General features: G+C 51.3%; 1 protein-coding gene across 1 annotated transcript in view; it reads left to right on the plus strand.

Moving 5' to 3' along the window:
• The window catches only part of CNNM1 (cyclin and CBS domain divalent metal cation transport mediator 1), a 52,098-nt gene extending 40,801 nt beyond the window's left edge, over positions 1-11,297 (plus strand). The window contains exons 7-11 of the mRNA XM_004579973.3: positions 1,332-1,495; positions 7,777-7,963; positions 8,070-8,219; positions 9,771-9,872; positions 10,767-11,297. Coding sequence (XP_004580030.2) covers positions 1,332-1,495; positions 7,777-7,963; positions 8,070-8,219; positions 9,771-9,872; positions 10,767-10,846 — 683 coding nt within the window. The 3' untranslated portion in view covers positions 10,847-11,297. The remainder of the gene's footprint in view (positions 1-1,331; positions 1,496-7,776; positions 7,964-8,069; positions 8,220-9,770; positions 9,873-10,766) is intronic.
• The last annotated feature ends 2,639 nt before the right edge of the window (positions 11,298-13,936 follow it).

Genomic DNA, 13,936 nt, shown 5'->3' on the forward strand with positions numbered 1-13,936 from the left:
CCCGGGCTGTATCCTTGTAGGGAGTGTACTCAGTCATCCCTGAGCAATGTGTTCTAGACATTCTTTAGTATTCTAACCTGTACGAGAGAATCACATTCATCATACACTCCAAACTCCTTGGTATCTGAGCAATACATTTTTTAATTTTTATATCCCCAAATATCATGATAAGAGATTTTTAAAAATGTGAAATGTGCCTGGGTGTTTAGGGCTTTGACTAAAGGCCTAGTGGTTATGCTGGTCTCCCCTTAGGCCTGTGCAAGAGGGAGCCCTGCCACAGAAACCTGCACTTCAGGGGGTCCCATTTGGGCCCCCTCTATGTGAATGTAGAAGCTTGTAGGACCAGACATGGACCTACCCAGAGCCCATGTTGTTCTTTCTAGACCACATGCCAGAAACCTAGAATCCTGGGATTGCCCACATAGCCCAGGTAGGGGGTGATAACAGGTTGGGCAGCTCAGGACAAGGGCAGCCCTCCCACCCTGAGCCTGTTCCAGTTCAGAACACAAAGGATTTGAGCTGCTGTACACATTTATCAAGTACAAGGATGGACCTCATCTCAACAACTGGTGGATGTGGTTGATGTCCTATAAATACTTATCCTTGTGCCCTGTGGGCCTGTTTGGGCTATTGTGCTAGCTCCTGCCAATGTTGGGCAGACCTGCATTATCCCTGTTGAAATGTGTCACTAGTGTGAGGATTGGCTGTCCCTACTGTGACAGTAGGCAGAATAGGGCAAGCTGAAGATCTTGGCCTTTCTACAATAAGGCTTGTGGTGGAGTCTGTAAAATATTTCACAGTCAAGGGTATCTTCTGGGTAGGACACCATACTCACAACCCTTCTCCCCTCCAACCCCCCTCCCCCATGCACAAACACACATACACACATGCTGTCTACAGGAAGCACCCTCCCCCGTCCCCAAACACACACACACACGCACACACACACGCACGCTGTCTACAGGAAACAAACGCTCCAGCTGCTCCATGGGAGAGGGCTGGGTAGCATATGAACCCAGCAGAGCCAAGTGTCCTGTGTCTTAGGGATCTGCCCCGCCCCACATCCTGCCCCACCCCACCCCACCCCAGGAGTAAAGAGCAGTTTGGCTCTGCCCTGGGCTCTGGTGGGGTGCTGAGGTGAGAGTGCGGATGGGCGATCACACACCTTCCACCGCCCAGTATCGCCACCACCCCTGATGCCATGCGGCCTCAGTAAACAGCACCTGTCTCTCTCTCTTTCCATCTTCCCGTTCTTCTCCCCCCACCCCCACTCCAATCCCCGTACCCTTGTCTCTCCTCTCTCTCCGCTCCTGCTCCCTCTCCATTTGCAGTAAACCGGTCCCCTTCTCGCTGCAGCGGCTTGAATCGCTCTGAGTCTCCGAACCGCGAACGCAGCGACTTCGGGGGGAGCAGCACCCAGCTCTGCGGCAGCAACAACAACCTGTACACGCCCGACTACTCGGTCCACATCCTCAGCGACGTGCAGTTTGTAAAGGTACCTCCACTGCAACGGCTGTCACCTCTCGCTTAGCCCATGGGACCAGGAGACCCTCATTCCTTTCCCCTGTGCTGCAGCCTGTCACGCTCCCTGGTACTGGAAGGGCCTTGTTTCCAGTAAGCTTTGCTGTTGTTCATTGCCTGGGAAAGCAGGCACAAAGCAACAGGAGGTCGGCTTGCTTCTGATAAGTTGCCTGAGAGTGTACCCTCTGAGTCTCACACGGTCCGCACCAGGTTGATTTTGCTGATTTTGTTTTCAAGGTGAGTTTGCTGGTGATTAGGGAACGGAATGTTGAGAAGAGACCATGCCATGCTTTTATAAATCACAGTGTGATTTTTACACCTTAATGCTTAAAGTCTGAAACATCATTAGCCTGTTCTCTAAAAATCCTTTGTTTCAACCTGTCAGGAGCTGTCTGCGGAGAACCCCTGTGCCAGGGCCTTGGTCTGCTTGTCGCTCACAGACCCCCTTGCTGCCTGGTTAGAGACTGACATGGTGCAGGGACTTCACGGTTCCCCCTTCCTGTTGATCAGTAGTGCATTTTGTTTGCTTGGCTTTCTGGCCTTCTGCAAACCATTGCAGACTTTGACTGCATGTGGCCCAGCCCAACAACACAGCCCGTGAGTTCCCTGGGTACCTGTTGCACAGGTGCAGGCTAGGTAATGAGAGGTGAGCTGAGATGCAGGAGGTGGCTGCGTATCTGTCATCCTTCCAGACACACACCCCTCAGAGAGCAGTGTGTGCTGGCAGGCTTTCTATGTTCCAAAACTCAGTGGCTACCCTGGGCTAACACTGACTGCAGCAGATTAAAGTAACCATGCAAAGTTACCATGGGGAGGGACAGATCTGGACAATGAGATGGGTGATAAGTGCCGTTCATGAGGGGCAATGGCCAATGCCCTTGGCTGAATTGCCTATTTATTGTCATTGCTCCTCTCTGAGGTAAGTACTCCTGTCATTCCCCATTGCAATAGGCTTGAGTACCTAAAGGTTGAATTCTGAAATCCCTGGACTTTAGGAAATCCCAGGGGAAGAAGTGGGGAGCAGTGATCTTGGGCAACCATCTGAGTGAGTGAGCAACACCCACAGGTGTCTGTAGCCGTGGACACTGGGCAAGTTGAATGTGGCAAGGAAGTGAAACTTTAGACAGCATTGGCCCACAGCTCTCCCACCCTCCCTTTTCAGTGCTAACACAGAACTTCCTTCAATGTAGAAGTGATGAAAAAGCAAAGAGAAACTCGAATGTGCAGACACCTAATGGCTTGTAGGACTAGACATGTGGTTTTGGGGAAAAGACATGGAAAATTGCCTGAGTGTGCGGATCACAAGCCCTTCATGAAGGCCTGCTCTATGCTTGGCGCTGTGAAGGCCAAGCTGCTGCCTTTGTGGACCTTACACACCTGGAGGGCAAGATGGATAAATGAGGAACCACGTACAGGACCTAGATAATTCCAGGTAGTGTGTGGAGAAAACAGACAGAGCCATGGGACAAGCAGGGATTGGGCCCAGAAGGCTACAAAGCTATGGTGGAATTGGCTTTCACAGCAGGTTGAGCAAAGGGGGAGAATGTTCTAGACAGAATCAGCAGAGGCAGGAAGGGGCATGCTAGCCAAAGATGTGAGTGCTGGCCCCTGGTGGGCAGAGAGGTGGAAGCTGGTATGGAATGTGGGTCAGTGTCACCTGTGACCCTGAGGTCAAAGTGACAGATTTGGATGCTGTTCGGGGTGGGGGGGCGCGAGGGTGGGAATTTGGAAGCTTGCTTCTCTGATCTGTCTGCTTTAGGCTGCTGCAATAAATTATAAATTAGCACACGCTGGGTGATTTGGACAGTAAGCACGATTTCTCAGTTTTGGAGGCCAGGAAATCTAAGTTCAAGGTGCTGGCAGACCTGGTCTGGAGAGGGCCCACCTCCTGGCTTGTGGATGGTCTTTCATGTTGCAGAGAGCAGAGACAGGGAGTAGGGTCTCTTCCTAAACTTCCTAAAGCTTAACATGGAGGCTGTGCCACAAGATTACCCCTCTGACACAGACTCCACCTCCTAGTACTATTATGATGGGGTTAGGACTTAAGGATATGAATTTTAGGAAACAAAACATCAAGCAACAAAAAAAGGGAAGTCACCTTCAAGGTCTACGTTAGCAGGAAGCTGCGGTCCAGAGGCGGCTGCTAGCATCTGTCCTTGGGTCACTCCCAGAGGACCTTGCTCAGACCTGCTCTGACCTATAGCACAGAATGTGTCCTTTGTCTCCACCTACACATGTTGAAACTAAGAGGATGAGATGTTAGAGGTAAGGAAGTGGAGCAGGAAATAGACACCGATTACTGTGTCACTCCAGATCAGTATAAACCTGTAGCTTCCCTCTCTTTAAAATTTCAATAGGGACAGGCGTTTGGCATACTGTTTAAAACCTGACTCGGAACACACACCTGTCGTACTGGAGTGCCTCGTATGAGTCCTGGCTATTCCGGTGACACAGCTGCCTGCTGATAGCTGTCCTTACAGGCAGTAAGTAATGGCTCAGGTAGCCTAGTTCTTGCCGCCCTCGTTAAGACTGGATGGAGCTGCAGGCTGCTGGCTTCAAGCTGGCCCAGCATTGCCTGTGGGTGGCGTTTGGGAAGGGAAATGGGTAGAAGATGTCAGTTTCTCTCTGACTTCCTGCCTTTCAAATAAAATGGAAGAAAAAAAAAATTTTTTTGTGAAAAAGGGAAATGACGTCTAAATTCGACTTGTGATTCCGAAATAGATCCTTAGAAAACTGGTAGACATTTCTACAAGAAAGAACTTTGTGAGTTCACCCTCCTGTTTTGACAAAGTGTTTGTTTTGGTTTTTTTCAGATAAGCCAAGATTATAGCCTAGGCTACAGTTAAAAATTACCTCCTCCCAATTGAATAGCTTTGTTAGAGGCATTGTTTAGACTGCTGTGGTTTCTAGCTCCCTCACCTGTCTGCCCTGTACCACAGTCCCCAACCTTTTTCTTTTTTTTTTTTATTGTTAATTATTTTGCATTATGTGACAGTTTCATAGGCTCTGCCAGCCCAACCTTTTTCAACATGAGGAGTTTTAAATGTATTTGTTTGGAGGCCTAGCACAGGCTAACACTCTGCCTGCAGTGCTAGCATCCCATATGGGCACTGGTTCTAGTCCTGGTTCTCTACTTCCCATCCAGCTCCCCTGCTTGTGGCCTGGGAAAGCAGTGAAATGTCCCCAAAGCCTTGGGACCCTGCACCAGGGTGGGAGACCCGGAAGAAGGTCCTGCTGCTGGCTTCAGATCAGTCCAGCTCTAGCCGTTGCATACCAGTAGATGGAAGATCTGTCTCTCGCTCCCTGTCTATAACTCTTTCAAGCAAAATAAATAAATCTTTTAAAAAATTTATTTCAGAGGCAGAAACAGAGTTCCCATTTACTGCGTCACTCCCTAAATGTCCACTATAGCTGGGAGTGGGTCAGAGCCAGAGCCAGGAACGCAATCCACATGGGTGTTAGGAACCTCTGGCAGATGTCTCAGTCTGGAGCACACAACCTTGACCAAGGTGCCCCGTCACCATCTGGTGGCAGAATCCCTGTATTGCAGAATGTTGTTTTGAGGGATGAATAAATCATGTGAAAAGTGCAAAGTGAAAACAAAGCATCGTAACATACCAGGAGACATCGCATTGGTCTTAAGATTGACTCTGGACACCTTGGTTGCTAGGTCCAAAAGGGGGTAAATGCTTCTGTGAGCGTCAAGGTAAACAGACATCCATTTCCTTTGTCACTTCCAGGGTGCTTGAATTCTTAACTGCCCTAAGTAGGAGAGAATCTGAATTTAAGTTGTTGCAAAGAAACGATTGTATCTACAGCAATGAAGATAAAAATGCAAACAGGCTGTCTTATGAAAAATAGTTTTATTCCCTCTGTCAACTAACTAATAAGTATTTCTTGAGCATTAACCATAGTTCTAGGTGCCATGAGATATACTAAAGAAGCATGAATATAAAATGTACTTTTAGGGGTGGACATTTGGCACCGTGGCTGAGGGACTGGGATGCCTGCATCCCAGGTCATAGAGCCTTGTGGAGAGCGCTCACTTCGCAGACCTAGATGGGCTTCTGGCTTCAGCCTGGACCATCCCGACTGTTGAGGTCATTTGAGAACCGACCCATGGATACAGTAGTCATTCTCTATCCTCCTCCTGCTCTCCCTCTCTCTTCCAAAGAAAATGAAAATAAATAAAAATGAGAAAAAATTTTACAAACATCTCCTGTTACATCAACATGTATAACCTGTCTTGTAAGTACAGTAAGACCAAGTTAGGGAGTGGAAACGCAGGTTAAATTACAATGACCAATGCAGGATAGCATCTAATTCGTTATAAAATTATGTAGCGTTTTGAAAGCAGCATGTTAGCTGGAGAATTACTGAACCTTTATCAGGAGAGTTCAGGCAATGCCATATGAAGCAAACCCATAAACAAGAGAACGAAGGGCCAGTGGACGGGACCATGTGGAGAGAGGGGCCGAGCCAGCTGCCGGCTGCTGGCCATGCTAGGCCAAACAGGGCAGAGGGGTAGGGTAGATCTACTGGCCCTTCCCTGCAGGTGCAGTAGCTGACATTCACACAGAGCTGTTGACCACCTGAGATGTGGCTTATCCAAACTGGGCATACTAAGTGGAAAATGCATATTGGATTTTGAAGACTTAATACAAAAAAGAATGCCAAAGTGCTTGTTAATTATCTTTTGATATGTTAGGTTAAACGACATACATTATTCAAATTAATTTCACCTTCTTTTCTTTGGTTAATGTAACTGTGAGGAAATTGTCAGTTACCTGCTGATACACATTCTATTCCTAGCCACCAGCACTGTGCTGGATAAAAGAGCTGTTCTGGGTTGTTGGACCCCTGCTGGGGCAGGGGAGGGTCCTGGCCAGAAATGATGCTTGAATTTAGAGAGGTGGCTGGGGAGAAGCGGGGCAGAGGCTGCCTCCTGCATGCTTCACCTCCCGGGGTGTTATCTTGTCAGCTACTTCCTTAAAGGTGACATGTTGGCATGGCAACAACTTATAGTTCAGGGGAAAGAAAAGATTTTAAATAAAGTGGTGTGAAAGCAAGGGGCTGGGACACATGGAGGAGGCAGCCAGCAGGGTGATGGCTTTCCCTTTATACCATCACCACTAGGACCCATCATCACCTGCCCATCCACCCAGCCACGCTCCACCAGGCTTCCTCTTCTTCTTCTTTAATTGTTTAGAGAAAGGAAGAGAGAGAGAGAAGGCTGTAATTGACACTGAAGAACAAAAAGTACCTGCTTTCCGTCTTTGTAACTTTCCTGCCTGAAATAACAAGCTTCCCCTCTGCTCCAGCTCCCACCGTCTTCCAGAAGCCTTCCTTGGCTGGTGAACTTCGACACACCAGGGAAATGCTGTGGTCGACCTGGGAGCAGTGGCAGGGGCAGCCGAGGGATAGCTGTGCTGTGCTTCTGTGTGTGGTAATTGGCTAAGTCCAGGTCAGAAAGGCCTGTGCTTTATCTAGTCTGACCCTCCAGCTTCTGACATGAGTCCTGGGCTTGAAAGATCTCCCTCCCTAAGGTCCTTCTCCACACTGACCACCTTGGGGAGGAGGACACTCGTCAGAAGGACTAACCTCTCCAGGAAGTTTGATTATGGGGTGGTTTGGACAGAGTACAGTTTGAGTGTGTTCCCTAAAATGTTTATGTGTTAGAACCTGGGTCTCCAGCATGAAGAGGTGGCAGATTTCTAGGAGAGGGAGGTTTTGGGGGAAGATGATTAGCTCAAGAGGTACCACCCTGAAAAGGGACAAATGTGATGCTCACAGAACTGGGTTAGTTCTCAGGAGAGAACTAAAGTGGTTGTAAAGTGAGGCCACCCATGCACTTGGCCCCTTCTGCTCCTGGCCGTTCCCTGCCTGCTCCTCGGCCATGCTACAGTGAAACCCAGGGAGGCTTCACCAGCTGCCAACACAATGCTGTTTGACCCCTCCAGCCACCAGACCACGAGCCGAGGAAACCTCTCTGTAAAGAACCCAGCCCTAGGTACTTCATATAGCAACGCGACACAGACTAAGACAGGCTTCTTGGATTGCGTCATCAGATTGGGAGGTGCCAATTACTTGGAGCCACCAGAGCTGGTGGCAAACAACCGAGGACCCCTCGGCAGCCCTCCTGCACGAGTCTGGTTCTCAGGCTTCGCAGGCACATGAGTGGGGCTGCTTCTGAGCTGGGCACTCACAGGCAGGATCTGCCCTGTTCCTCCTGACCTTCCACCTGCCTCTTTGCAGATCACCCGGCAGCAGTACCAGAATGCACTGACTGCCTGCCACATGGACAGCTCCCCCCAGTCCCCCGACATGGAAGCCCTCACGGACGGGGACTCCACCAAGGCCCCCACAACCCGGGGCACACCGCAGACACCCAAGGACGACCCTGCTGCTGTCTCACTCCTGAACCACAGGAGCAGCCTACCATGTGAGTCTGTTGGGCAGATGGCCCTGCCTTCCTGCCCCAGCCCTACCTACCCAGAGCTCCCCTCGTGTGCCTCACAGAGCTGACATACCCCCGTCCCCTCTCCCAGGCAGCCGCTCAGACGGGCTCAGAAGCCCGGGAGAGGTGGTGTACGTGAGGATGGAGGAGCTCGCCTTCACCCAAGGAGACTCCACCGACTTCGAGGAGCAGAGCACACAGCAACTCTCACTGTCTCCGGCCGCTGGTCCCACACAAACAGGTCAGGGAGGCAGACTGGGCACAGATGATCATCATCCTGGGCGAGCAGATGCCACAAGAGACCCTGGGATTCCAGTCCTGGAGTACAACTTCTCATCCCCTGACATAGCCACAGGACAGACACGAGCAGCCACGGAGCACCTGCTATGCCTTGGGCCCCGTCTCATTCATCCTTCCAAGCCAACTGTTAATAGGCAGTGTCAGGGGCCAGAACTCTGCCTGGGTTCAGACCCTGGCCCCTTCCTGTTGGAACTGTGCAATTTTAGGCAAGCTACTTAAAACTGGATTTCCTTGTCTTAACAGATGGTTTTCTATATGAATAGGTATAAATGACGGTAGCTTTCTTGGAAAGGAGCTTTGAGTATAAATGGGATAATATGTGTGAAGGCTGATGCACGTCCCAATGTTTATCTGTGTTAGATAGTTACTATTTCATCTACTTCACAGACTAGGACACTGAAGTCAGCCATCATTCTTACCCTTCCTTACCTGAGGAGCTTGTCCTGAGGTCTCAGGTCACACAGCCTCCCTCTGAGACACTGGACATTTCGGCCTTGGCAGTGAAGGTGCTCTGGCAATCCTGACATGTTTCTATGCTCAAGCTTTGAGTAGCCCCCTTTAGGAAGAGCAGAAGGAATAGTACTGCCTTCAGGCCAGCAGTTCCCCCCTACAAGAGCCTTCAGACTGACCCTAACCCAATGTATCAGAGCCCTCGGAGGCAGAGCAAGGCCCTGAAACAAACTCAGAAGGTCAGTAAGCAACCTGTCACAATGTGTGGCTAACCCAGACAGTCTTGGATCTGAATATCTGAATTTAGACTGGAGTTGCTTTTGTCCCCTACACATGGAATCCATCACTGTAGCACAAAGCAGGAGAATGGCTCAAAGCAATCCAAAAGGAGGCTCACCTAGTCCTCACTCCTCGTGGGACACAGATCTCTGGAGGCCCAGAGATGGGAAATGACTTAATCAAGTCCCAAAATTGTGTTTAAAGCCTGCTCAGTCTCGTGGTGCTTGGTGCAGTTTCCCGACCTGTTTGTGTGGGACCAGCAGGCAGATGCCTGCCTGCCTGCTTGGGTTGTTCTGCACTTGCCACAAGCCTTGAGCTCTTCCTAGCTATGACATTCTGTAGCCCTTGGCATCCTCTTGTCTGAGGGCCAAAATGGAGACAGCTGCTTGATGGTTATTGAGCCTGCAGTTGCCCAGGGTTTGAGTGAGTAAAGGAAGGAGACACCCCCACTTGTCCCCACGTGTGCTTTTGGTCTGGCCAGGATTCAAAGTGGAGAATATACCTCCTTTGCCAAGTGGTATCTGGGGAGAAGGTGTCATTCCTCCCTTGGCCTGGCCTTCTGGGTTCCTGCTCTTGCACACTGCATTTTTGCTCCTTTTATGGCACTGAAACGCCTCTTGCTGACTCATCAGAGCCAACACCCTCCGGGTCATCCCTCCCTCGCCACACCTGCTGCAGGCTGGTCACCCAGAACTACCTTGCCTAAATCCCTGGGTGTGTAGGTTGAAAAACCTTGAGTTTTCTCTCTCCTTTCCTGTCTCAGTGTCAGATAACGAATGTTTCAACATCAACGTGGATTCAGAGACCAGCCCTTGCCGTAGCGACTTTGAGGAAACTATGGGCAAGAAGCTGCTGAGAACCCTGAGTGAGTAAACTTGTCCCCAACTGAGGCCACCCCGCTGCTGGCTGGTAGGAAAAGTGCGGCTGCTTGGGGAACCTTAGTGAGGTTCACTTGTCCTTGGGCCAGGACTGCACCCTTGATAGTTGGGGGATCTGCTGCACCTGGTGGTGGTCTTGAGGACAGGGTAGTCTATGGCCTGTGGCTGTGGGTCAAATTGTAGCATCCCTCCTCCACTTGCTCTCATCAATACTCTGGACCAGAAAAACCCACGTGTAACCTGTGGCCACAGTGGCAGAGTTAAGTACTTGTTTGTGAGTCCATGTGGCCCGCAGAACCTGTAACGTTTACTATGTAGTCCTCGAAAGAAGGAGTTTGTATCCAGCCAACTTAGAGCCTGGGAAAGTGGTCCAGGTGGGGCAGGAGGTGGATGGAATCTGTGCCTTCCAACCATCAGCAAAGCCAGAGCTGGGAGCAGATTGCATTTCCTTCCTGAGGACAGTTCGTGCAGCTGCCCCACTGCCCCCATGCAGAAGGGCACTTCCTTCAGAGCTAGAGAACCAAGTCCCTGCGGTGTGCTTCCAGCTGCCCCCACAAACCTTGGCTCCTGGGACATTAAAGACTATGAGAGCCACTCCCTCCCTCCGTGGGTGTCTGGGGGTGAGTGGGGAGTGGGGCTGGTGCCCGCGGAGCAGGAAAGGCGTGATCCTGAGTGGTTACAGACTTCACTCAATCCCTCCAGGAAATCGACGTGCCAGGCCTCACCCTGGATTTGTGGCTTTTCAAAGATGTCATCTTAGGTGGGAGGTGTTCCCTAATCCCTCCAGCTGTAGCTGTGCTCAGACCAGCAACAGGAGACAGGCAGATTAGACCAGCGAGGGCGGAGCGCCCGCTCCCATCTCATGGCTTGATACTTTTCAGGTGGTCGGAAAAGGAAGCGGTCGCCAGATGGAGAGCGAGCCTGTGAGGACAGCTCCAACCTCACGCCTCTGATCACCTGAGCAGCAAGGGCAGCAGTGGCTGGGCATGGAGGATTCCAGAGCTTTGGGGAGATCCTGCCCCCACCCCCTGCTCCCCAATCCTGGGGCCTCCCCCAGGTGACAGAGCCTTCTGCCTTCCTAGCCACCGTTCCACCCCCAGCTGTCCATTTGGCACATCTCCCCTCGCTGCCTCCAACTTGACTGCAAGCCTTGCCACGGCTGTCACGGAAGGAGGTGTCTCCGATGAAACCAGCTGGACATGGTCCGTCCACAGCACAGTCTGTTACTGGAGGAGAGAAGACCCCAGGCCAACAGCACCATCCTGGGACCCCTGATGTTCCCCTTTCTTTGGGCTCCCCTGTGTCCCGGAAGTCACCTTTCTTTCCTCCAAATTGACACCTTCTTGCCACATTTCACACTTATCTTAGTGTAAAGTGCCACTGGCAGCCAGGCACCCAAGAGGCTGGAGGAGCCGGGGTGAAGGTCAGTTCGGGGGCGCACCAAGAACCCAGGGATTTGTGCGCAGCGGTGGAACTTGACTACACCACGTGCGACCAAGTCCGAGCACAGATCAGGGACCAGTCTCCTGTTAGACCAAGGCTCCCGCAGCCTGGAGAGAGCCAGAGGAAGGAGTCACAGCTGAGTGGACAGAATGGGAGGTAGAGCCTCAAGCCTCCGTTTTTCCCAGGGACACTTGTTCTGGCTCCCAGTCCACAGTCCTGCATTGATGGGTATATCTGCTCTGGAAGAGGAAGAGCAGAAAGTGGGAGCCAGAGATGGAACTTCAGGTTTTAAGAAAATAATCATGAAAAAGAAAAATTTATATGACTGGCAGAAGATTCCAAGCTGTTAAAGCAAGTGTAGCCATGACAAACCAAAGAGTGCCCATGTCAGTCAAGAGGGATGTGTGCTCTCACGAGACTTCAGTGTGCATCACACGGGAATGTTGAAGAGTCGTTCTTCTTTGTCGTCTGATCTCCCCGCCCCACCGCCCTTTCTACACTTCAGCAGGTCAGCTAAGTGTAATTATCACAAGAACTCAGTCATAAATTCCTGGTTTTTCTCCTGTACATTGGGGCAGATGTAATTCCAGGAAGAGCCACTAGATGGCAGAAGGAGTGCACGTACCTGAGAGTGAAAGTGCTCATATCAGGAACCAGAAAGGACCTTATGGGAAAATTGCAGAATGAAGTTTGCCTTTGGGACACCTGTCTCCATTTCTGGCCCGTCAGCCACCTCTTGGAAGCCCTCACCCAGGTGCTCAGTGCTCCAGTGCTGCCTGCTGAATCCCAGGCCCTTCCCAAATTTCCCTCAAGTGGACCATCCTGGCGTCCCTTCCCTTACTACAAAATGGTTACTCCCACCCCCCTACAGCCATTCAGTCAATAATCACGTGGGAGGGCTAGTAATTCCTCTGGGATATTTGCATGGCAAAAGAAAATGCTTACCCATGGGAACCTTTAACTCAGGGGTTCTACACTTGGGGTCCATTACCCTAGGGGTCCAGAGTTGGACTTTCGAGGGTTTGTGAAATCACGCGAACTGTCAGAGTTTAGTGTTAGGTGTCCTTGTGTGTTTTCCAGAGGGTTAAGGATTTCCTAAGTTTCAGTGGTTTCATTACCATGAAGGCCCGTTGGGCCCAGAGTTTTTGCAATGCAGAGAGAAGTTTGAGTCAGATGGTTAATTACACGTGGTCTTCTCAAATGTCCATCACTCAGAGGGGAAGGCTGGCACCCACCAAGAAGTGGGAGTTCCCTGAAGTTCCAAGCACAACCTGTTGTACAAACTACACCCCGCAAAGCTTTGGCCTGTCGTCCCCACCCACCCAGAGCCGCTGTTGTAGACAGGAGGGACATAGAAGGGAAGACTTGGCAACTAGCAGTGCCTCCCCCAGCAGTGTCTTACTGACTGGGGCACTGGCCCCTCGCCCAGCCCGAGGCTCAGCCATGCATGACTGCTCATTTACAACAGCACAGCTACCCCCTCAAAACACCTGGCAGGAAGACACCAAGCCGCCGCCTTGGGGCTGGGTGCCCTCTGCCCCAGACCCCCAGCAGGAGCTGCCATCCTGTGGCCTCTGGCTGTCCAGCTGGCCACTGGCCCAAGGGGGACTGCTTGGCTCAGCTGCCCTTCACCACCCGAGCCATCATCTCAGGCCACTGCCATCCTGTGACGTCCCTCCGCTGCGCAATCCCCAGAGAGCCTGTCACCGCTCCCCTCCTGTCTCCCTGCACCCTCCTGCCAAGATTTTCTTCAGGTTTAAAAAATACAAAAGGATTTTAAGATAAAGCAAGTTTATGAAGGTTCGATAAGTTGTAAATACTTTTTAAATAAAACAATCCTTTCCTGGAATGTGGCTGTTTTCCTTGGCCCTGCAATCGTGGAGTTCGCAAGTGCTTTCACTTGAGATTCAGGTGGGGCAGTGCGCACGGGTAATTATCTCACCATGGCACACCTGCCGGAAGAGGCCAGGTGTGGGCTGTGGTGAGGTGCCAGGAGAGCCTCAGCAGCTGCACTTGGCAAATGCCAGGGACGGTAAGTCAAGGCTGTGGATGAAGACAAGGAAGGAGCACTGAGAAGATGAGAACCCACATGATGGGCGAGGCCTTGAGCTGGGCACCTTTTGGGTGCCAGCCTCCAGATCAGTTCCAAAGCAGCGGCAGGGGAGGGAATGGGCGACAGTTTTAACTGCTTGGACATCCCGTGATAGAGGAAGGCAGGTTGCAACCAAACACCTACCACTACCTTCCCCGACAAGCCAGCAGGACAAGCACATCTAACCAGGAGCCTGCACAGCGATTACTCCTCACAACCAGTAATGGCAAACTAGAGTCACAAGTGTTGGCTGTGCACACTGAGTGGCAGGCACTGTGCTCAGTATCTATTAGCTTGTTCCAGACAGCCTGTGGAGGCATCTGTGTCCATCGGATGGACTCGAGAGGTTGGGTGAATGCCAGGGGTACACAGCACCCTCCTCCTGAGCAGTCAGAAATCTGTGGTTCAATTCTGCCTCTGAAATTCCCGGGACATGACAGCCAGTGAGGCACTGCGGCTCCCCCCAAGCCTGCACAGAACCCTGGAAGCAGGAGGACACTGGCCAAGATTCCGGGA

Source organism: Ochotona princeps, chromosome 13 (genome assembly GCF_030435755.1).
Source record: "Ochotona princeps isolate mOchPri1 chromosome 13, mOchPri1.hap1, whole genome shotgun sequence".
Classification (NCBI taxonomy): Eukaryota; Metazoa; Chordata; class Mammalia; order Lagomorpha; family Ochotonidae; genus Ochotona; species Ochotona princeps.